Source organism: Mya arenaria, chromosome 4 (genome assembly GCF_026914265.1).
Source record: "Mya arenaria isolate MELC-2E11 chromosome 4, ASM2691426v1".
In the NCBI taxonomy this organism is placed as follows: domain Eukaryota; kingdom Metazoa; phylum Mollusca; class Bivalvia; order Myida; family Myidae; genus Mya; species Mya arenaria.
The window spans coordinates 77,703,164-77,729,638 of NC_069125.1; the positions used below are offsets into that span (position 1 = coordinate 77,703,164).

Consider the following 26,475-nt stretch of genomic DNA (forward strand, 5'->3'; position numbering starts at 1 on the left):
GACCCCACCCTGTTTATGTGTTGGCCCCACCCTGTTTATGTGTTGGCCCCACCCTGTTTATGTCAGTGTTGACCCCACCCTGTTTATGTGTTGGCCCCACCCTGTTTATGTCAGTGTTGGCCCCACCTTGTTCATGTCGGTGTTGGCCCCACCCTGTTTATGTCGGTGTTGGCCCCACCCTGTTTATGTCGGTGTTGGCCCTACCCTGTTTTTGTCAGTGTTGGCCCCACCCTGTTTATGTCGGTGTTGGCCCCACCCTGTTTATGTCAGTGTTGACCCCACCCTGTTTATGTCAGTGTTGGCCCCACCCTGTTTATGTCAGTGTTGACCCCACCCTGTTTATGTCAGTGTTGGCCCCACCCTGTTTATGTCGGTGTTGGCCCCACCCTGTTTATGTCGGTGTTGGCCCTACCCTGTTTATGTCAGTGTTGGCCCCACCCTGTTTATGTCGGTGTTGGCCCCACCCTGTTTATGTCGGTGTTGGCCCTACCCTGTTTTTGTCAGTGTTGGCCCCACCCTGTTTATGTCGGTGTTGGCCCCACCCTGTTTATGTCGGTGTTGGCCCCACTCTGTTTATGTCAGTGTTGGCCCCACCCTGTTTATGTGTTGGCCCCGCCCTGTTTATGTCGGTGTTGGCCCCACTCTGTTTATGTCGGTGTTGGCCCCACCCTGTTTATGTCGGTGTTGGCCCCACCCTGTTTATGTCGGTGTTGGCCCCACCCTGTTTATGTGTTGACCCCACCCTGTTTATGTCAGTGTTGGCCCCACCCTGTTTATGTCGGTGTTGACCCCACCCTGTTTATGTGTTGGCCCCACCCTGTTTATGTCGGTGTTGGCCCCACCCTGTTTATGTGTTGGCCCCACCCTGTTTATGTCGGTGTTGACCCCACCCTGTTTATGTCGGTGTTGACCCCACCCTGTTTATGTGTTGGCCCCACCCTGTTTATGTCAGTGTTGGCCCCACCCTGTTTATGTCGGTGTTGGCCCCACCCTGTTTATGTCGGTGTTGACCCCACCCTGTTTATGTGTTGGCCCCACCCTGTTTATGTCAGTGTTGGCCCCACCCTGTTTATGTCGGTGTTGGCCCCACCCTGTTTATGTGTTGGCCCCACCCTGTTTATGTCAGTGTTGGCCCCACCCTGTTTATGTCGGTGTTGACCCCACCCTGTTTATGTCGGTGTTGGCCCCACCCTGTTTATGTGTTGGCCCCACCCTGTTTATGTCAGTGTTGGCCCCACCCTGTTTATGTCGGTATTGACCCCACCCTGTTTATGTGTGGCCCCACCCTGTTTATGTCAGTGTTGACCCCACCCTGTTTATGTGTTGGCCCCACCCTGTTTATGTGTTGGCCCCACCCTGTTTATGTGTTGGCCCCACCCTGTTTATGTCAGTGTTGACCCCACCCTGTTTATGTGTTGGCCCCACCCTGTTTATGTCAGTGTTGGCCCCACCCTGTTTATGTCGGTGTTGGCCCCACCCTGTTTATGTCGGTGTTGGCCCCACCCTGTTTATGTGTTGACCCCACCCTGTTTATGTCAGTGTTGACCCCACCCTGTTTATGTCGGTGTTGAACCCACCCTGTTTATGTCAGTGGTGATCCCGCCCTGTTTATGTCAGTGTTGACCCCACCCTGTTTATGTCAGTGTTGGCCCCACCCTGTTTATGTCAGTGTTGGCCCCACCCTGTTTATGTCGGTGTTGGCCCCACCCTGTTTATGTCGGTGTTGAACCCACCCTGTTTATGTCAGTGGTGATCCCGCCCTGTTTATGTCAGTGTTGGCCCCACCCTGTTTATGTGTTGGCCCCACCCTGTTTATGTCGGTGTTGACCCCACCCTGTTTATGTCGGTGTTGACCCCACCCTGTTTATGTGTTGGCCCCACCCTGTTTATGTCAGTGTTGGCCCCACCCTGTTTATGTCGGTGTTGACCCCACCCTGTTTATGTCGGTGTTGACCCCACCCTGTTTATGTGTTGGCCCCACCCTGTTTATGTCAGTGTTGGCCCCACCCTGTTTATGTCGGTGTTGGCCCCACCCTGTTTATGTGTTGGCCCCACCCTGTTTATGTCAGTGTTGGCCCCACCCTGTTTATGTCGGTGTTGACCCCACCCTGTTTATGTCGGTGTTGGCCCCACCCTGTTTATGTGTTGGCCCCACCCTGTTTATGTCAGTGTTGGCCCCACCCTGTTTATGTCGGTATTGACCCCACCCTGTTTATGTGTGGCCCCACCCTGTTTATGTCAGTGTTGACCCCACCCTGTTTATGTGTTGGCCCCACCCTGTTTATGTGTTGGCCCCACCCTGTTTATGTGTTGGCCCCACCCTGTTTATGTCAGTGTTGACCCCACCCTGTTTATGTGTTGGCCCCACCCTGTTTATGTCAGTGTTGGCCCCACCCTGTTTATGTCGGTGTTGGCCCCACCCTGTTTATGTCGGTGTTGGCACCACCCTGTTTATGTGTTGACCCCACCCTGTTTATGTCAGTGTTGACCCCACCCTGTTTATGTCGGTGTTGAACCCACCCTGTTTATGTCAGTGGTGATCCCGCCCTGTTTATGTCAGTGTTGACCCCACCCTGTTTATGTCAGTGTTGGCCCCACCCTGTTTATGTCAGTGTTGGCCCCACCCTGTTTATGTCGGTGTTGGCCCCACCCTGTTTATGTCGGTGTTGAACCCACCCTGTTTATGTCAGTGGTGATCCCGCCCTGTTTATGTCAGTGTTGGCCCCACCCTGTTTATGTCAGTGTTGGCCCCACCCTGTTTATGTCAGTGTTGGCCCCACCCTGTTTATGTCGGTGTTGGCCCCACCCTGTTTATGTCAGTGTTGTCCCCACTCTGTTTATGTCGGTGTTGTCCCCACTCTGTTTATGTCAGTGTTGTCCCCACTCTGTTTATGTCGGTGTTGGCCCTACCCTGTTTATGTGTTGGCCCCACCCTGTTTATGTCAGTGTTGGCCCCACCCTGTTTATGTCGGTGTTGGCCCCACCCTGTTTATGTCAGTGTTGTCCCCACTCTGTTTATGTCGGTGTTGTCCCCACTCTGTTTATGTCAGTGTTGTCCCCACCCTGTTTATGTCGGTGTTGGCCCCACCCTGTTTATGTGTTGGCCCTACCCTGTTTATGTCAGTGGTGATCCCGCCCTGTTTATGTCAGTGTTGACCCCACCCTGTTTATGTCAGTGTTGACCCCACCCTGTTTATGTGTTGGCCCTACCCTGTTTATGTCGGTGTTGGCCCTACCCTGTTTATGTAAGTGTTGGCCAAACCCTGTTTTTGTTAGTGTTTGTCCCTCCCTGTTTATTTCAGTGTTGGCCCTACCCTGTGTATGTCAGTGTTGGCCCCTCCCTCTTTATGTCAGTGTTGATCATCCCTGTATATGTCAGTGTTGTCCCCACTCTGTTTATGTCAGAGTTGGTCCCCCCTGTTTATGTCAGTGTTGGCCCCACTCTGTTTATGTCAGAGTTGGTCCCCCCTGTTTATGTCAGTGTTGGATCCAACTGTTTATGTCAGAGTTGGTCCCCCCTGTTTATGTCAGTGTTGGTCTCTCTCTGTTTATATCAGTGTTGGCCCCTCCCTGTTTATGTCAGTGTTGGATCTAACTGTTTATGTCAGTGTTGGCCTCAATCGAATTGATATCTGGTATTTACTAGGTCCAGTTTGGGTCGTCTGCGCAGCGTTTTCAAGCCATGTCTTGAGGACCTTGCTGGTTGAGCGAAAATTGTTCCGGCCATATATACACCAGGTAAAAATATCCGTATGGTACTTTATGGATGGGTTTTTAATCGGATATTATTTGTTGAACACAAGACCTACGCACGTTTGAAAAGGCTCAGTCAAACTCCTGTGCCATTGTACGCGGTCATGCCGTTTTAAAAAAAAAGAAAGAAATGATACATCTTTCTGCCGTCCTAAAAATGTTGCTCCGCCCAAGGTTGTATAAGTTTTCTTTGTCATTGTCACTGGGTCAGAGGTGTCGGGTTTCCGCAGAACATGCACTTGCCAACGCGCAGATCAAGACCATAGGCTCAGGTTTCAGAACAATAGTAAAAATGTACACACGTGCCCACCTTGATATTAGGTCGCTGGTATCAATAGCCACTTTTGTTGTGTGAATTTATTGGTCAATTGATATTCACCAAACATATTTTTACGCTTTTTATGGCTAGAAAAAGCACCACGATGTTCTCAAACGTATCCAAACGGAGTATTGCGACAATATCTTGTTATCGGACCCAAATATCGCGCAATGTTGCGCTGAAGTCAAGAACGTATCTGCTTCACACTCGCCATCCTATGAAAGTTTTGTTCTTATGTGCATCCAGCTGTAGCATTGTCCGGACAGTCACCAGTGCATTTTACAGAATACAAAGACACCTACCTGACATTTAGTATACTTGGCATAGACGCTCACCGGGCATTGGCCGAGTGCAGGCTTGTCTAGCAGTCTGGTTGACATTATATTATCATGCGTGCCTAAAGTGGGTTGAGATGACCGGATTTTTGTCTGCGTTTACCTTTAAAGACTTGCACCGTTAAGTCTGGCCCCAGTTGGCTACTACTTTATGTAAGCTTTGTTTTGTAATTTCATTTGATATAGAGGTCAGTTTGTTCTTAATGCCCAATTGTCGGCATTAAATGCTGCGCTCATTTTTTGTCAGTTCATACACGCGTATATTGCAATATGATTGGTTAATATGTCATGTCACGGTAACCCTAGACATATCTACCAACAGTCATGTTGCTTATATAACCCAGTATTAACTGTTCTGTCACTAATGTCATTAGTTCTTGTAGGCCATGTCAGACTGACCACATTCCGGACATGCTAACTGACCACATTCCAGATCGAACTATATTTCTTGACCAATACGAAGAAAACGTAAATAATGAACAATATATTTTGTATTATATGATTCCTCGTTGTATGCTGTTGGTTTGTGTTTGTCGTAGTGGACGTGTTTTTATCTTTTATATGAAAAAAAACAAACTCGAAAACATATTTCAAATTTTAGAAAAAGAGACAGATTAAGATTTTAGACCAAATGATAAATAGGCGACCTGTGTGAATGTATTTATTGTTCAAGAGAGGTATCAGACTCTATCACTTCAATACGACTGGCGGATGCACTTCACAGCCCAGTTACGGCAGGTGGGGTCAGCCGGTGTGACTGGACATTGGCCAGTTTTGAGGCCGGACATCGACCGTCTGGTGACCACGGTCCGTAACTGGGTCATGCTCACGCAGGTGGGCCGATGCACTTTCATACAAACATGTAGATTGCACCGTGTTTTGTTCGTTGAAACCATTTCGTTATGGTCTTGATGTTGCTATAACTAAGCCGAAAATCTACTAAAAGCTTTTTTTACCATATCTACATTCATATGCGTCAGTGACCTTAGTGCGATAATGTTTTATGAGTAAAATGCATGGTGAACATGTACAAAGCATAACAACATCGAATAATTTAACATTTCTGTAATCAGTTCAAGCATGTAAACTCAACTTCTCAATAACAAAATGAATGTTTTCTCACAATGTGCATATCAAGCAATTCTCTTCAATAAAATGCGAGGCTAACGAAGACAGTGCATTGAATATATGTTATTTTAGGCACAGTCCAAAATGGGATTGTTTGAAAATATATAATTTTACGATTTTTCATAATATACGTATGTAAAATGCTACACAGTTGTTAATGTATACACTTAAACTCGCTCATAGTATGTAAAATGCATTTTTTCAATTACTAAATAATGTATAGCAAATCATAAGGAGTGTACGTAAAACCAAAAAAGAAACTGGAACCCTTCAGCAAATGTTGATATTTGATCAAATATTGTCTTTAAAGTCCACAATATTCATTCGCAATAACTCTGAGGTGTTGCGTGATTGGTTGATTGACATTATCACGTGATTGGTTGATTGACATTATCACGTGATGTTATGAATACATCTTTAACATATTCACCTTGTCGAAGCCCCGGCAGCCGTGTGGACTAGCCGGTTGTTTTCTACTTTTTCTCGACTTTACCGACGTTGGTCCGAACTCCACTAAAACCAAAATACGTTTTTATGCTATAGCTGTATTTTTTTCTGCAATTTCGATATCCTAGATAAAAAAGATAAATAAGTGTTTTCAGATGCATTACAGGGAAAACTTATTTTCGGTCCAAAAACATGAGCGAGTCAATTTAATGACTTTATAAGCAATACCATCTATACTGTATTCATGAGAATCGTCAAAGCTTTAATTAATGAAGTAAGTAGGGAAACTGTTATGCACTTATTAGGAAAACTACATCACTATTGGGTTGCTCCTTGTTTACCTCGCCGCATTAAAGTTTAATTACATCAAGCAAAGGCAATGTACAATTAACGTTAGTCATGGAACTTTAACTTCCTTAATCTTATGTTCGTTCATGACTATGCCTGACTTACGATTTTTTTAAAAACTGAATGGCTTCTATAACATGTTTGAATTTATGTTGGTGTCATTTTGGACCTCAGTTCACTGAATAGATATATTCGGAAAAAATATTATTTTGTCTTACAAATTAAGTGTTTATTAATTACTTGTAATTACTTTGGTCAAGAATAAAAAAGCAGTATATATTTTCCTTAAGCACAGCTGTACATTTTTAAATCAAAATATTTAAAGGTGATCCATAGCGAAAAATGAGTAGCATATTATCTAAGTTGCCTGTTTTACATATATATAAATATATACATATATGTATATATATGCAGAGTTCACGTATTTTCGTAGGCAGTCTAAAACGACAAAGAAGGATCATTATTTCTCTATTTTCAAATATATTATGATTTTTTACGGTATTTCTTTTTCATCGAATTCCCCAAAATGCGCAATGTGTGCATTGTTTTACACATGCCGCGGTAGTACGGAAGGGTGGCAGTGTGTCAGTAGGTGACCTTGACGTAACTGGGTCAGAAGGACTTACAAAACCACATTATCTGAAATTCGAACCTCAGGATTAATTAATGACAAATGCATATCAGACAACAAAAGTACAACTGAAGTACATTATTTTACATAACATTATTTTCGCATTTATCTAGCCTACGTACCCGTAAATGTTGTCACGTGACTCTGTTCTGGGCATGGGCTTATACAGCACACACCAATGAGGATGCGCGATTATTGGGCGCGGCGGGCCGTTATATCATATTCGCTCATGTTTAGGCACCTGCTTACTATTTCACTGTCCAATCCGGAGCGGTCAGCCATAAATCGCTGGTCACGCATCCCTTATAAATCACCACGACCAGAAAGCGTTGTCGCAAACTGGTGGCTAAATCTTAAACGACAAGTTCATCGCACTTTAAATAATTAAAACGGTGTGCATAATTTTGTGACTTTAAAGTTTTTTATAAGAAGTTAAAGCGAGACACACTACAGTATGTCCGGAACAAGACCCAGAATCGCAGTGATCGGCGCAGGCGGGAGCGGGTTGGCGGCTATCAAGCAGTGCATTGAAGATGGTCTTGAACCGGTCTGCTTCGAACGAGAGTCGGACTTGGGCGGTCTCTGGAACTTCTCAGACAGTTCACAGCTGGGCAAGGGCAGCGTCTACAAGAACTGCGTGATAAACACCAGCAAAGAAATGATGGCGTTCAGTGACTTCCCGCCGCCAGAGAGCTTCCCGATGTTTATGCCACATAGATATGTTCTGAAATATTTTAAGATGTACGCGGAAAAATTCGGACTTTTTAAAAACATTTGGTTTGACACATCCGTCTTACATGTAGCTCCTTCAGACAAATACGCCGTTGACGGGAGTTGGGACGTAACGTACAGACGGAAACATGGCGAAGCGGAAACGGCACGTTTCGCGGGCGTGCTTGTGTGCACGGGACACCACACGTTCCCGCACACCCCAAGTTTCACGGGTCTCGACCAGTTCCGGGGAACCTCCCTTCACTCGCATGGGTACAAGGACAACAAGCAGTTCGCGGGCAAGCGGGTCCTTGTTGTCGGTAAGCAGACTGCTGGTCCTTTGAGCGAATGATAGTTTTTATTGATTTAAAATACATGTGATTTATTGTCATAATTATTTAGTGTATTTTCTGTGTAGTTAGAGCCAGGATAGCATTTGGCGATTCAAAGTCAGAATGTGATTACACTTACAATGAAAACTTTTTAATATGGTCATCTACTTATAATAATAACAAAATAAAAGTAATTATAACTGATATCATAAGTCGGTCATTCGATAGGGCAATTACCTGTGTAAACAACTCTTGCATTTGGTGTTTGCTTTTTTGTGTGGGCCAATGACAATGGAGGATTTTTCAAATTTTCTGTTCATTTATTTTACATAGAGCGATTCAGACGAGTGCATCACAAAGTTTCATAGAGTATTTTTCTGTCAGTTTATTTTTTCACAAAGGCTTCGTGCTAAACTTGTGTCAGTAGTCTAATACAGATCTACTTGCTGTTTGCTTTTTTATGTTATGCAATGACCATCGAGGCGTTTTAAAATTTTCGGTTTATTAATTTTGCGTACATAAAATCTCACGAATGCGACAAGAAACATTAAGTAAATTAAGAATCCGATTTTGACGTTTTATTTTCTTTCAATCGCCCCAATTGAACATAAACATACATTTGGCCGTATTCACCATTTCATCAATTATCAGCTACAGCATGGGAGAACAATACCTTCGACGTTGAATCATTTAATGTTGATGATGGTGTAAGTTGCAGATATTCCTTAAACCGAATGATCACAAATTTAAATAACTGATGCTCATTCTGATCAGAGTCTGTGTTTACTGATGAAATGCGACATTTAGCGACAAAACAACGGACTCTAAAAATAAGCTGCAAAAACAACCGCTAGAAAATAGTAGTGACACTCATCTGATATCAATACATACACATGTATTACAATGATAAATTTTGACTGATTAATCTTTAACTTCTTACTAAATAATGCATTTATGGAAAATATTTTAACTGATAACAAGATTGTAACCGTGTATTTAATAGCCGAAAACACACAAATATTAAATGGCTGGTGGGTCCAAAAACATTTACAGTAATCATCTGTTGTCTCATAAAGCAGAAACACCGTGTTTTTGCATCATTTTCAAATTAAACACGGTATCCTTTCATTAGAACCATTGTTTTAGATATATGTTCATCCTTTTCGGTAAATTAAAATATTTTTTTTTTAATTTTGGTACACATTTGGGAGTAAGAGTGCATCTTTAATGTTGTTAACTATCAACTCGTTTAACATAAACGATTATTTTACATTTTTTTTTCAATTACGTTATGCGCACGTAGACATTTTACGACTGTTGGCATTAACGTTTCCTATCAATTTCATCACATTAACTCTATGATAATCATAGAGTTTTTTAGTTGGTTGTTCCATGTTGCAGGTATCGGGAACTCGGCGGTTGACATCGCGGTGGACGTAAGTCACGTGGCGGACGAGGTGTTCCTATCCACGCGGCGCGGCGCATGGGTTATCAGTCGCATGGGCTTCTGGGGGCTCCCCGCGGACGCCATGGCCAATAACCGCTTCCTCTTCTCCCTTCCGCAGTCCGTCCTGCAGTGGAGTGTCGAGAAAATGGCAAACTTCCGCTTCAACCATGAGCAGTACGGATTAAAACCCGCCCATGGGTATGCGGTGTTTAATAAGTGCTTTCCTTATCTTACTCGACAAAACTTATAAAATCAATCCGCACTTATCTAACTTGGACAGAAATTAAAGACACTTATTTTTTGTCTGCACACCTCCGATGTACCCTCACTTTTACCCTTGTTTTTGCAGCGCTCTACAGGCGCACCCGACGATTAACGACGAGCTGCCATATCGCATAATGACGGGGGCTGTGCGCGTCAAGCCGAACGTTTATCACTTTACGGAGCGCACCGTCCGCTTCCAGGACGGGACCGAAGAGGTAAATACTGACCCAAGCATTTATACTCATACGAAAATGTTCATGAAGTGTTTGAATTTCATTTAAAGCATAACCGTTTTTAAATTGAAACTTACCGTAATCGTGACGGACAAATACCCGCATACAACAGCATTCATTTGATACATTTTTTAGGAAATCGATGCAATTATATTTGCAACCGGGTATGATTACAAAATCGGGATCATCGATGAGTCCATTACAAGAATAGAGAAGAACAAGACTTCCCTCTATAAGTACATGTACCCGCCCAATCTCGCCCACCCGACACTGGCTGTGATTGGACTCGTCCAACCGATAGGGGCAGTTATGCCCATCTCAGAAATGCAGTGTCGCTGGTTCACGCAAGTTATAAATGGTAAGGAGTACAAACTTCTACTAAAATAGAGTTTACCATGTCATCAGTTGATTGTGACTGAACAGAAAAAGAGCAGAGGAAAGTTATTGAAGAACATAACATTCAATGATTGAAACTGTTTTGCAGGATCGCGAAAGCTGCCAGACCGGCAAACGATGACACGGGATATCGAAGGCAAGCGCGAGGCGATGGCCGCAACTTATATCTCCTCACAGCGTCACACCCTTCAGGTATGGTAACCACAAATTACCGAACTTAACCTTAAGTCAACGAAGAAACTTATGTTTCCAAATATCCCAGATATATAAGACGGTTGTTTATAGACTCCATTTGATCTCTAAGAGATTTTCGGCCATTCCAGTTTTACTTGTAACGTGCAAAATAGTTGTTATTTGTTATGTGGATACCCATATTGAAACCATGGAGAAGGCGCTAATATTCAGTCCTGTCTTTTTAGTGCTTCTGGATCCAGTACATGGACGAACTGGCGGCGGAGGTAGGAGTGCGGCCGAACATGGCGACTCTGTTCCGGGAGGACCCGGCACTCGCTCTCCGCTGCATGTTCGGCCCGTGCCTGCCCGCCCAGTACCGCATCAAGGGGCCCGGCAGCTGGCCCGGGGCAAGGGACGCCATCATAACGTCGATGGATCGCGCCATGGCGCCAATGAAGACCAGAATATTGCCTAAAAACTTCTGCTCAGATGTGTCAGCTGATAAACCCGTTATCTCAATCCCAAAATATCTCAGATCTTACTTCCTGTTAGCGTTTGTGTTCTTTTTATTTTTTTGTTTGTGTATGGTTTAATTAACTGTCGAACATGAACTGTGGAAGTCCCCTTGTTTGTGCAATATTAGGGAATACGTCTCTAGATAGGAACACACCTTGAATTTGCATTTCCCCCTAAGCATGCCATTTTAAACGAAAAAATAATAATAGGTAATTCAATGTGTACGATATACTTTATTGTGATATAAATGTATGTATTACATTATGTTGAATAATAATTTGCGTTTCGGAATTCCATACGCCGCACTTTGGTTCTGCTGTTTTAGTCGATGGCATATTGTCTATACTGGGCCGATACTGGGCCGATACTGGGCCGATACCGGGCCGATTGTTCAAAGCTTTGTTCAAGTTGTTAACGTTTAAATCGCCACTGCTCTTGAAGTTTAATGGATAAACTTGTGATACGCTGTACTACTTTGAAGATTTAAGACAACAGTTTCAGCTGTACATGTTTATTTATATATATATGAGCACATCGTTAAATAGTTGATATACAAGTTGACAATTATGTCGTTTATCACGTTGTTAACTTGAACAAGGTTCTGAACAGTCGGCCCATTGTATTACATGTAAATATAATGTTGTGTTAACCTGCATCAAATGCAGTGTACGTTGACTTATGTTCAATCTTCAATACGCATCTGACTTTAGCGTACTCATCCGCCTAAACTTGCATAATTCTGTCATATCAGCGTCTCACTTTCTAAACATACTGTGTGAATACAATCAACTGACTCTTTGTCTCTCGGTAAACCTCGTTTCCGCAAAACACCCTTCGCTCGGTTTGGATGGACTAACCCTCTCGTTCGCTGTAGATACCCATAATCTTTCCGATTCATGTGCCATATATACATTTACATATATTAACCTTTTTTCTTTTATCATTCTTTGTTGTACAATATATATTTATGAAATAAAATTTCAATTATACATTGATCGTCTTCTTGCCCGTATTTAAAACTTGATTGCCGCAAAGACGGTTCCGACACAAGGCTTGTTTTCAAAGAAAATTTGGTCAGTATTTTTAAATTTGTTGATGAAACAACATATTTTATATTCACTGGCAGCAATGCGGCTATAAAGTTCGCATGACCCTTGCCTGACCCCTTGAAAGTATTTCATATCGTGATTGGTTTAGAGTATTTAGCGACAAGGCCACTCATCATGACAAGCGTTGACATGCAGCTAGGGTGTCAGGTTAGACAAGTGGCATTGCCATTCAAGGTCTAAACCTTAAATGTGATTTATTAAAATCACGACCAACAAAAAACTCATCACTTTTTCGTTTACATTTTCGGCCGTTATCGTGCACTCTAAATATACAAAGACAGAACTCTTGAGTGTAGTAGCAATAATGGACAAGTAATATATATATATATACTATCGAGAGATAATGATCGCGTGATACCACGATTCACCCTTTGCCACTTTTAGCTAAGCGTTAATTTGTTTAAAAAAACAACCTCTGTCAAATACATACCAGGGATGTTTTGTATGTAATGGTGATGGTTGAAATTATTTTGGAACCAATGGAATGACAGTATGACACTCGACTTTTAAATCAATAATTTATGCCGATCTTAATGGCTGAATCGCTAAAGAAGTACGCGGGTAGTTACCATACTGATGCGTTTCTGCTAACAGATTACACACTATTTTCAATATGCAAAATTGCTTTTTTCAACTGACTTCTAATTCGTTGAATGGATCATAAAAAAATAGCTTTACATGTAGATGCCAACGCTTGTTTGTCAAACATATGTGATCATTTCCGTTGACCTGATTACTTAAAAATAAAACGATGACAAAGGTATTGTTAGTTCACTTATGTTAATGGTAGAAGTCATTAAATGCTTAAATTAGTGGTCATCTTTTCCTGACGACAACAATGCTATTGTAGCTGTCAGGCATGAAGAAAACTTTCTAGAAAAACAACAACTAAAACAACAAATAACGACAACACAATCTTAAATGAGGTAAAGTAAAATTTAATCCAAAACTTATTTTATATTCAGTGGCAGGGGCGAAAACATTCACGATTAGAAAGGGCATATCTTTTGCTTAATCACGGTTGATTTCTACTACTATATTCGTTATCATTGATATGGTGGTATTCATGGTTAGCCGCTGCTCAAATGCTGCCCCCCCCCCCACCCAATATATATAGATCATGCAAAGTCACATTTTCTAATCATCGTCGGCAACCACCACTTTATAGAAAACCAAGCATAGCACAGAAGTGTATCGGGGGTATCCGGCGATGGTTTCTAATGTGACCTTGAACACTTACATAATCTATGAAATTGGCAAAACAAGTGAATGTGAAATTAGATGATACGAATCAATTCGCTTTGCGAGGGACCATGTACTTTGTAGTGTATCCGCCACAAGTATTTGGTTCTCAACGAAAGAAGCAACTGAATAATGTTTGTCCGAGTGTTCTGACAATGTTGCCTTCACCGTCATCTAAAAGCACATAAATTTCAGTCGACACGCGGAAATCACTCCTCGGAACACAATGAATGTGTCAGAAAGCGAGCTTGCGTCGTTATGATTCTGACACAGCAATAGATGTTAAATTGCGTCTAGACTAAGAAGATAAATATATGAAGGTATATTCGTTACTTATTTATAATGAATTATGAAAACATGAGTAATTCACAACTGGTGACAGTCATTCTCTCAAATGACACACTGATAGACGACAACAATGAAGCAAGATACCAGCCCTGCATACGGGTTATAAGTATCTTCCAAGGCCGCTCGTGTAAGATTATAAGTATCTTCCATGGCCGAGAGTGTAAGATAGGTTCATTCCGACCCGAGCGTAGGGTGTTTTGCGGAAACGAGGTTTACCGAGTTTCCGCAAAACACCCGGCGCGAGGGTCGGGATGAAACTATCTTACACGAGCGGCTATGGTAGATGCTTTTTCTCCCACCTCAGTTAAACAAAATTAATTAAAAATATATTTTTTGCTGGAACTCTTTTGTGCTTAGGGAAAATAATTGCGTATGGATATGCGATAGCACGTGGTTGTCATGGATACGCGCGCAGTGATCCAGTTAATGTTAATAGTCAAATCGGTCTTTTTAAATAGTTCTAAGGAGAATGAAGCATTATTTCTTGAATGGTGCGTAAAAACTGTTTTATGGTGACATTTGAAGCGAGAAATAATTAATCAGCATTCTAAATATTACCATAAGACAAGATTTCCTGACGACAGTCTTCAACAAGGGAGGTAATTACAATGTGGTGACTATTAAAAAGGAGTTCCATACGGGAATTTTATCTTCGCCCGTGGGCAAGATAAGAATATCTAGCATGGTTAAATTATTGGATCTACTTATCTGAGGTGGGAGAAAGATTCATCCCCACCCTCTTTTGGAAACGAGGTGTACCGAGTTTCCAAACAACACCCTGCGCGAGGGTTGGGATGAACCTATCTTACCGTGACGAGCGACCATTGTAGATGTTTTTCTCCCACCTCAGTGAAGCAAAATATAGTAAAAATGTATTTCAATATTTGATTATACAAACGGATACTATTTTATCTTTGCCCGTGGGCACAAATATAAGTATTTTCCATGGTCGAGAGTGTTAGATAGGTTCACCCCAACCCGAGCGTAGGCTGTAGTTAAGCAAAATATTTTTCAAATACGTGTACTTTTTATCTTTGCTCGTGGCGTGGGCAAGGATTTTCAGCATGGCTAAATATTTGGATCTAGCTATCTTGGGTGGGAGAAACTATTTCTAGTGATATGACCAGTCCTGGAATCCAACAAAACAAACTCAGTGTCACCCGGTCACATCCGACACATGCTAAGTGTAGTTTATAATGCACTATATGCTTTGCTTTTCAGATGCAATTTAGAATATTAAGACGATAATATATCATGGCTTCTTAATACAACAGGTTAAACAAATGAGCCGGTATCTGAGAAAAACGGATATTAACGCACGGCACAGTAATCATATTGTGTATTTTCGGTTAGTTCAACACAGAAAGTCCTTTTTGTTCCAGCAAGGAAAGGCATTTTCGATAAAAGATGTAGGTTAATCTCATGAAGGATCTTGAAATGAATAGGGCATTTCCGAAAATTAAATTTCATTATTATGACAAAATTACAGGCAGAGACGTATGGAAGTTGGCAAGAAACTGGGTTATTTTATAAGCGACCGCTTTATTATGTCTGATATTTGATGTGGTCTTGTTTTCATTTATACGAAGTTGACCGCCCTATGGCCTGGCTTCCATTTACATAAGGTTACATTTTAATTGCCTAATCTCTCATATGTCGGCGTAAAAATAGTTTGTACGCGGGCCACATCTCTACATGTTAAATGGGTCAACAGATAAAACAAATGGTCTAAGAATGATACTTTTATGCATTTCTTCATAATGATGTAATACAATACGCCCCCCCCCCCTCAACTTTGGTATTAATTGTTTGGCTCATTGGAAATGACATGTCTCCAGTTCTCAGACTCTTTGACCCCCAACGTAAAATTTATGAACCGCCGCTGTTCAAGTCAATTCAGTAGTATTTAAGTGAAATAAAACATAGTGAAATATTTAATCAAAATAACTTGGACAAGGTATTAACACAAATCCTAAAACTGTTTCTTCAATACTCTAGCAATATGTAGCCCACAAATGATTTCTAACACCCCAGAAATTTCAAGTGCAAACTAAAGAAAGACCTTCACATGTCAAAGGCGTACACAAGTTCATTGGCGTACTATTTAAATGCGCCCTAGTTGTTGGTGTTGTTGTAGTGGAGCTGCAGCAGAAGAAGAAGAACGAGTTGTGGTAGTAGTGTTAAAGGTAGCAGCAGAAGACGTAGAAGTTGTGGTAGAAGTGTTAAAGGTATCAGCAGCAAACTGTTCTTTATTTGTTCGGTTCAGGGGTTAAAATAAAAATAAGTTTGTTTACCAGTCAAATATCCTCAAGTAAATATTTAAAATATGCTGAAGCTGGTTGAAGGTCAAGCTAGTTGGTATTAAGTTTGTTTTCACTTGTCACTCATATCTGCCATGCCATAGGTTTATCTACGTTTTACGCAATGTTATTTCACTACTAGATGCAGCCAGATTCAAATAATTGATACAAATTCGAACGTATATCGCCATTTACACATAAAAAAATTATATACAAAATATTGCTCGCATGCAAATATTTGAGATTTTGATGAAAATGGAGTCTTAAGCTAAAACTGATATATTAAAGATGACTATTAAACTGAGGTTGCTTAATATTTCGCTAGAGTAGCTTTTTTGAATGTCGCCAGGTATATTTATAAAACTACTATATTTATTCAACATGTTCCTACCATACCACAGCTTACAATGTTTCACAATTTATTTTGGTTCGAAAAATTGTAAATTAACAAATGAAGTGAAACAATTGTATAATCACGGTTATATGGCGGATGAAGTCACATTTTCCATTGTCTTGCCCACGGGCGAAGATAAAATTCCCGTATGGAACTCCTTTTTAATAGTCACCACATTGTAATTACCTCCCTTGTTGAAGACTGTCGTCAGTAGCATCAAGGAAATCTTGTCTTAAGGTAATATTAAGAATGCTGATTAATTATTTCTCGCTTCAAATGTCACCATAAAACAGTTTTTACGCACCATTCAAGAAATAATGCTTCATTCTCCTTAGAACTATTTAAAAAGACCGATTTGACTATTAACATTAACTGGATCACTGCGCGCGTATCCATGACAACCACGTGCTATCGCATATCCATACGCAATTATTTTCCCTAAGCACAAAAGAGTTCCAGCAAAAAATATATTTTTAATTAATTTTGTTTAACTGAGGTGGGAGAAAAAGCATCTACCATAGCCGCTCGTGTTAGTTTCATCCCGACCCTCGCGCCGGGTGTTTTGCGGAAGCTCGGTAAACCTCGTTTCCGCAAAACACCCTACGCTCGGGTCGGAATGAACCTATCTTACACTCTCGGCCATGGAAGATACTTATAATCTTACACGAGCGGCCTTGGGAGATACTTATAACCCGTATGCAGGGCTGGTATCTTGCTTCATTGTTGTCGTCTATCAGTGTGTCATTTGAGAGAATGACTGTCACCAGTTGTGAATTACTCATGTTTTCATAGTTCATTATAAATAAGTAACGAATATACCTTCATATATTTATTTTCTTAGTCTAGACGCAATTTAACATCTATTGCTGTGTCAGAATCATAACGACGCAAGCTCGCTTTCTGACACATTCATTGTGTTCCGAGGAGTGATTTCCGCGTGTATGGATACGTTTTTTTACGGAAATCAAGCCGAGTATCTTCCATGGCCGAGTGTGTAAGATATATATAGGTTCATCACAACCCGAGAGTAGGGTATTTTGCGGAACCCCCTACGCGAGGGTTAAGATGAACCTACCTTACACTAGAGGCTATGGTAGATGCTTTTTCTCCCACCTCAGTTAAACAAAATAAAGTTATAACGTTTTTTCACTGGAACGCTTTTGTGCGTAGTGCAAGTAATTTGCGTATAGATATGTGAAAATTCGTTGTTGTCATGGATATGCGCGCAGTGAATCAGATTATGTAAATAGTTGTGAGGAGACTTTAGCATTATTTCTTGAAAGCAGCGTGAAAACCTTTTTGGTACCATTTGAAGCGAGAAATAATTAATTTTGATTTTAAATATTGCCACACGACAAGGTTCCCATGATGCTACAGAAGACGGTCTTCAATAAGGGAGGTTAATACGTGATAACAATAAAAAGAAGTTCCATACGTAAGATAAGGATTTCAAGCATGGCTAAATATTTGGATCTACTTATATTACCGGAGGTGGGAGAATACAATGCTTAGGTCACTATTGAAGGCCTACAAAATTGCACTCAGACTTAAGAGCTAACTTTGAAAGCGAGTTGGTATCAGAGCTTTGTGGCAGGAATGAAAAAGTGCCATACGACACTATGCCACCAACGTGGCAATTCGGGACCAGAATGGTTGAACCGTACACTGCTCGGAATGCTTGGAACCCTGGAGGAACGAAATATGCAAGCAATCATGTCTACTCGTATACCTCTACACCCCACGAAGCCACTCGAGTGTCATCGTATGAGCTGCTGCTCTCTCGAAGGAACCAAGATTACATATTGACGGCATGTTTAAAAGGCTAAAGAAGAGCCAGTCAACAAATTTAAATAATTTATTTGATCAAAACAATCGTTATGGACAAACATATACAAATAAGACAATTACTGGTGAATGTTTCAACGACCAAACAGCCAAAACCTGTTAAGTAAGGTATAAAATTGGTACATGTTCGGATTAATATAAATCTTATTGGGAAGATACTTGATCCCAAGATCATTAATAGTAATACGTCTCATTATAAAATTGTACTCAGTTTCAAATCGGTATGTTTTACCATTTCTACACAGTAGCGTCGCTAGAACAAAAAGTGGATGTTAATGATTTCAACATAGACGCCGCTCAGAAAGAAATTATTCAACTTAAGACGGATAACAGCAAATTAAAAGAGTCTTTAACCGACATTCAAGCCAAAGGAATGATAAACAATATAATTGTGGGCGGCATAGCAGAGAGAGGGAGTCAAGGCAACCCCGAAACGGCAGAAGATACCGAATCCGCTGTCCAGGAATTCTTCAAGAAATACATGAACATTCCAAATGAGATAGTTCAAACGATGCAATTTGAGAGAATCCGACGATTTGGTGAGCGAAGGCACGGAAAACCCAGAAACATTTGCGTTGTCTTTAAGAATACAAAAGATAAAGACACGGTAAAGTCTCACCGGAAGAATCTAGACACAAAGAAAACCGGGATTTTTATTCACGATCAATACCCCTCTGAGGTAATTGCTCAAAGAAAGAGGCTTGTGCCTATAATGCTGAAAGCAAGAAGTGACGAGAAAGAGGCTTACATAAAATACAATAAGTTGTTCGTCGATGGTAGGGTCTATACGAAGGGGAAATACGGTACTGCTGAGTAGGATCCACAGGAGGGCAATGTTAAAATCGGCATATGGAACTGTAATGGACTAACTAAAAATGCTCTGTGGTTAAAGATGTCTAAAATAGGAATAAATAGTAAAATGCTTAGAACTGTGAGATCTATGTATGCTTTTGTTAGATCTAAAGTTAAACATTGCAATCAATATTCAGATTTTATCGAAATATCGGTCGGTTTAAAGCAAGGTGATATTTGTTCTCCTCTTTTCTGGTCCATCTTTATAGAAGACCTGGAACTATATTTACAGTCAAACATTGATAGTGGAATTACAATTGAGGAAATCAGTCTTATTTTAATGTTGTATGCTGACGATACGGTGATTTTAGCCGAAACAGTAAAAGACATGCAGCGGAGCTTGGACAATCTTAAGGCATACTGTGATAGATGGGGACTAAGAGTAAATGTTGATAAAACAAATATTATTGTGTTTAGACGTCGCGGTCGTTTACGAAATGATGAACACTGGATGTATGGTGTCACTTCTCTAGAGATTGTAGACAATGTTAATTATTTAGGAACGATTTTTAACTGTTATGGGTCATTCAATTCAAATGTACATCTATTGTGTGGAAAGGCCTTAAAGGCATTAAACGTGCTGTTGTTCAATTTAAAAGAGTTTAGTTTTACAGCGAAGACAAAATGCTGTTTGATGCGTTTGTAGTGTCTATACTCAACTATTCATCAGAAGTTTGGGGCTTTACAAAATCCAAAGAAATTGAGCGTATACATTTGCGTTTCTGCAAACAAATTTTAGGTGTTAAATTGTCTGTAAGTAATGCTGCTATCTATGGTGAACTGGGAAGACGCCCGCTATTCATAAATAGATATTATAGAATATTAAAGTACTGGTTTAAGTTGCTGTGTTCAGAGAATTGCATAATGAAAACATTATATGTATGTTCCTTGAATGATTTACTGAATAACAAAAATAACTGGTTGTCAAATGTGAAAAACTTGTTGTATATATATGGTTTTGGTGAGGTGTGGGAACAGCCATATTTAGTTGATAAAGATATATTTTTACTAAGCTTTAAACAAAGATTATATGATTGTTATATGCAAAACTGCAGAGATGATATAATGAAAAATTCAGTATTAAATGTGTATAAGGAAATTAAGGTTAGCTTTGAATACGAAATTTATCTTAATAGTAATATTCCCCACTATTTGTTAAAATTATTTACACAAATGAGAATATCATGTCACAGTCTAAGAATCGAAACTGGGCGATATGGAAGAAATCGCATTGACAGAAATCAAAGATGCTGTGAACTATGTGATACTGTGGACATAGAAGATGAGTATCACTTCTTCTGCATTTGTAATAAATATAAAGTTATACGCAAGCGATATTTACCCAAATATTATATTGAAAGACCTAACATGATAATTTTTTTAGAGTTGATAAACAAGAAACGAGACACTAATTCTGAAAATAGTGACTTTCATAAATTGTGCGCGTAAAATACGAACTAATTTGTTAACTCAATGATGTGTTGTTGTTGTTTCGTTGATATTGCTTTTTTGTATCATGTATGTTTCATAAAAATAAGACTTAAAATTATGCTATATGCTCATAAATTGAATAGTTGTTATCATTGATACAAGTATAATATTTCCTTTGATAATATGTTTTGATGCATGTTCTCCTTAGTAATAGTATATATTTGATATGTTTGTAATGTATTCTAAATGTAATACTAAATGGTATATTGACTATTGTTTATATGTATGATCATGTTGATGGATGATGAACTGTATGTTTAAATCCAAATAAACTATTCTTCTTCTTCTTCTATTTTCTAGGGATGGAAACCGGATACCAAATCGGTATCCGGATATTCGTATCAAGTATTCGAATACTATCCGGATACTCGTATCATATTGTTTTCAAAATAAGTAAATTTCCTATTATATCTCACACCTTCTGTTATTTGACATAATTGTCCACTTAATTTATAATTCGTCATATGGTAATTTCACTTTTTCATTCATTCTTTCTCAGTCTTAATAATTTATAATGTTATTATCAACTCATTTTACGTCATAAAACTCATGATGAATACCACATAAACACCTCGCGAATTTGATAGTCACTTCGGCCGATGTGGTTACTGCCACGTGCTTTCGAGTTTGTAATTTATCAGCAGGTTTCATGTTAAATGAGCTTCGGTTATTGATAGTCGGTTGTAATTTTATTTCATTACATTGTTTGATTTAATGCAATACCTACAATTTCTGCGGTGTTTTGTTATGAAGGATATATTTGCGGAAAAGATAAGACGACAAAAAAAAACGATCTGATTTTTCTTTATTTACATGCGTGTACTTTTTTAATTTATCAATAAACTAAACATGTTTACATATCGTATAAAAAATAAAATACACTACACAAAATAAAACGTGAATAAATACTAAATAGGAAATAAATCATTTATATGTTTGATAATTTAATCAAACACTGTACACACACTACTTTCAAGTCCGAAATGTTCGAATACTTCACAACAGTTTTCATTCGATGTCGCACTTAATCGAACGCATGTTCTTGTTCAGAAACAATTCTTTAAATCCCTTATCTTGTCATTGGACGATCAATTCCTACGGATTAATGATCAATCCGTTTAATATCAACGGTATCAATTAGTGTCAATTAAGCACATCTGAGATCATAAAACAACACTTGTCATTGTAAACAAGGTCATAGAACTTCACAGGGTGCTGCACAAGGACACAATATCACGCCTCGTGCAAACACCCAATTAGCAGACGATTTGTGACACATACCCGCTTCGCGACAGACACTGTTGATCACCTGAAATATTTCATCTGAAATGTTTTATAACAATTGCTATGTCTCTGCTAAGCTATTTCATTGAAATTTTAATTCTTAACGAATATTCGAATACCCATTTTGGTATCCGAATACTTGCGTGATATCCGGATACTCGCTTCCATCCCTACTATTTTCATAAGGAATATTATAATATCTGCCAGATTCAACTTCATGTTCTTCTATATTTCTTGTTTGTGATTTTATGTTCTATGTCTTTTGCGTTTACCCAGTGCCACTAAACCGGGTCAATGTTTAAACTTTTTGCTACTGAGCTTGTTTCTGTAGCTTTTTGCATAAATATTTCTACATTGTGGGCGGAACAACTAAGCTAACATTTCAAAACTTTCTTATTTTTACATTAATTAAATATTGAATGACTATAATCATTGTTCCAAATTCTGAATAGGCTAAGTTTATAAGATTCTTATTGACCATGTCCAAACTAGCAAGCATTGGTCGTTAAGTCTTTGCACAATGTTGGCCAAAATTTTGAGAAAAGCCAGTTAACAAGACAGTAGAAAAATACTTCAAGTAAGGATTGTAAAGACACATGAGATTGTCGAACAACAAACGAAAGTCTAAAGAAAAGTAGAAAAATACAACAACCAAACAAACTAAGCCTGTAAAGATAGAAGTATACGACAAAGTTGTGAAAAAGATGGCATTTCACGTAAAGCATAAGGTTGCTGACTGATTTGAACAAGTAACATACATTGTAAAAGACCAATCAAGAAGGGATATTAATGTTTTAAAAGTAAGTGCGGAGGGCTCTGAATAGGAAAGGACCTTGCATAGAAATCAATTACTCTTGATAGAACCTAAGCATGAAGATGGCCAACCGACAACTGCTGAAGCTATTGGAGGAACAGAATTTGACGAGGTACCAAAAGATTACAGGACAACTGAAGAAGACAGATCAGTACTGTAGAAGAGAGACATAGACCATTACCTACACCAAGACGCTCAGATCCTGCAAAGAAGACTCATTTTAGAATTGGTGAATACAATAAGTTATAGGCAGTCAGGAGGACTGAGAAAGCTGGACAGTAGCAGGACTCTGGCAACACAAAAATTGATGTTTCGTTCATTGGATTTATCGCACCTATTCTTAAAAAAAAAACAAAAAAAACTGTGCGACCGCACCTATATTTTTTACCATGAACCAGATTTTCGTGGTATTTAGATTTTAAAAAAGCTGCAATATATAATAGCTTGTAATTGACCAAATACTGACAAAACAACAATTTCCCAATAATATCTGGTAACAAGAAGCGACCAGTATAGGAAAGTACACTGGTTCGGTCAGACCAAAACATAGGTAAACATATTCTTTTAGCTTTATCCATGTATTTGTTTGTGTTCGCCATAAGATAATTTGTGTCATACTATGTAGTGCCTTTATTCGTGTTTGTCCGAGGTTAGGTGTGATCCTAAAATAAATTACAGAGGCTTCGTAACGCTTCAATATCATACAGGTGACTTCGTACCATTCCGCTGGAGAGATCGTACCAGATATATATGTTTTTGATAGAGTTGTGTTTCGAAATGTATAGGAAATTTAGCATGCTGGTTCTGAACACACGAAAGGTTCAAGTTGTGTAAAGTTCCTGTGGTTCTGAAAAATGTTGGTTTATTGGTAATTGTTTTAATGTTTTATTAAGTGTAAAGCAAAACAAACTTGGAATTACATGAAAAAGTATTTTATGTGTTACTTTATATAATAGATGAATAATTTGACCGTATTCATAATTAACCAATTGATGCATACCATTTTGATTTAAATTTAAATTACCTGTTTGAAATAGATTTAAAGAAAAACACGTTAAACCAACTTTTGCATTTATAAGCAAAACCAAATATGAAATCATATTAACACCATTAGTAAATCAAATAATTGCCGACGGTTCTTCACATATTTGTTAATCAATTTTAAATGTTCAATTAAAGGACGTAAATACTGTGATACACCATTTGGTATATGGCATGAGCAGCTCACAGGTTCGCGAAATGTAGTAAACACGCCATGCTGTGTATATATTCTCACTGACTTGACTTGTCATTCTGTCAAACATGGGCAACAATAAATGTATCAAGTGTAATAAAGAAGTGCGCAACATCAGCAGGCTCTTGAATGCGAGTCTCGTTTGGTTTGGCAGCTTAAAGTATGTGAGACTAGCATTAGCTAAGACACATACAGGAGAGTGTCAAAATGCCTCAAACAGCTCTCGTAGTCGTGAGACCAATGCACTAATATAAATGTGCAAGCCAACTCCAGGACCATGGAGACGTCGATGAGACTGGCGTCACTAGATATGTCTAGCATTGTCAACAAGCTTATAGAGTAGATGGCCTAAGACGAGACCCGGACTAGAGAAGAAACAGAAATGTCAAACGCTACGTACACCGTAGAGGCAGCAACGTCCTTCTCCATTGTTTTAAGGTACATTAACATAAATTTCATGAATGCCATGGACACATTAGATAAAATTAAATCTAAAATACTGAAATTGCATACAGGAAATGTTTGTATTACAGACAGACAAACAGGAATTATCAATGCATTGAAAATTGTTTTATCTTCGGCACATGTTTTTTATATGCTGGAATCATATTTTGGTGACGATAAAAAATGTGTTTGACAATAATATAAGAACTTTATTGAAAAAATTGATAATTACAATCCATATTTTGGTATAACTTAAAACGGAGCTCATAGTAACCATGCAAAATTAAAAAAAAACTGAATGAATATAAGGAGCTATGACAAGAAAGACCCAAAACCATTTAGTTACCAAAACACCCAATAAATGTAGTTTTTTGTTGTTTTGTTTAACGTGTTATGATTTGCATGCATGCATGTTTTCGTTACAAACCAATAGTATTTGATTAATAATTAAACATTAAATTTATATTTGATTATTGTTTTTTCTTCATGTAAGTAAACTGAAAGTTGATAAATGCCTTGAAAAAAAATCGCGTCAATGAGAAAAGTTGTTATTATAAAGATTATCTTTTGACAACTTTGATTGTAATTTAATTAATTTTCACCACTCAATTATTCAAGAAAGAACTCAGTTGCAATGTAATGTTTCAGTAAAGTTACGATCACTGTGCTCTCAAACTTTGTTACAAACGGACATAACTAGTTTCAAATAAGTTTTATTTGCTAACAATTTTTGTAAAAAAAAGATAATCTAATCTTAATATTGTGTTTCCTTATTGATCACTTGTGTTTTTATATATAGTTTGTTTTGTGGTTGTTTTTTGAATAACCATGACTCTAGTGTTCGGGCTCAGTCAAGTTAAGTATTTACACCAGTACATTGTAAATGTTGGGACTCTCTGCTATCCAGGATACAAAATCAAAGACTGCATGGACCTGGATATCGTGTTGGACATGGTACCATCAGTGTCGGTAAGAAGGCTATGTACTACTATTGCTGTTTTTGGTCTAAGAATCGTTGTAACATTGTTCAAGGAACGGTCCCACCACCGCAACCATCAGCAGATGTTATGCACCAGTCAATTGTAAAAACGCCCCTACCTCCACCCCCCACCCCCCAGGTCCGGGGAAATGGGCCGTCCAGGAATCACATTTTGAGAGATCTTAAATTTTGGTTAAGCAATCATAACAGAACTTGATGATGATAAAAGTTGTTTGACAATAATATAAGAACTTTATTACATTGTGATAGTATCGAACAATTGGAATAAAAGTATGCAGAAATGAAAACATGGAGTCAAGCAATGGTAGATTACTTCGAGACAAACATGTACGAAACAATACACACAAAGGCTGGCCGATGGGTTCTTGAAAAAAATGATAACTACAATCCATATTCTGCTATAACTAACAACGGGCGGGGCTGAAGGTATCAATTCAAAATTAAATAGACTTGTTAAATATAAGGAGCTATGCTATCGAACTTGTTCAGTTTCCAAAACACGCATGTCCCACTACACAAATTATTGATATTACCAAGGGTAAACTTGCAGTAATTTGCTAACATGAGACACAAATGGCCGCTAAGTACTCTGTAATGTTATTTCCAAAAGAATCTTATAATTGTCCCTCTACATCTCGTTGTAACCATATATTAGCTGTTATGATGGCCATTGGTATGCCTATACCAGAAGACAAGAAGGCGTACAACTCAAAGTCAGATGTGTAGAAATTTTAGGCGTGAAGGATTTCAAATTCAATTGTCACAAATTTATGGGAGAAATAAAAATGAAATAAATGTATTAATTCCGGACGTAATGAAACAAAATAATATAATCAGCTGTGGACTATATGCCATTGTTTTTATAACATGTTACTGTGTTCGTAAAATGGTACGTTTCCCATTTATATTTGATTCCAACAAGTTGCAATCTCATCAAGTCTAATGTTTTGAAAATGCCGTATTCCCATTGGCAGATAAAACAATTAGTCTTCGGAAAACATGAAATCGATAAGTCTTTTAAATTATTGCATTAGTTTTGCAAACTCTTCCAGGGTGTTTTAACAATATGGTTCAATGCAACGAC

General features: G+C 39.0%; 1 protein-coding gene across 1 annotated transcript; it reads left to right on the plus strand.

The window, feature by feature from the left end:
- Positions 1-7,415: 7,415 nt before the first annotated feature.
- Positions 7,416-11,111, plus strand: LOC128231091 (flavin-containing monooxygenase 5-like). The gene is made up of 6 exons (XM_052943512.1): positions 7,416-7,992; positions 9,406-9,649; positions 9,801-9,930; positions 10,084-10,306; positions 10,433-10,536; positions 10,764-11,111. Exons 1-6 carry the CDS (start codon positions 7,416-7,418, stop codon positions 11,109-11,111), a joined length of 1,626 nt encoding a protein of 541 aa, XP_052799472.1.
- The last annotated feature ends 15,364 nt before the right edge of the window (positions 11,112-26,475 follow it).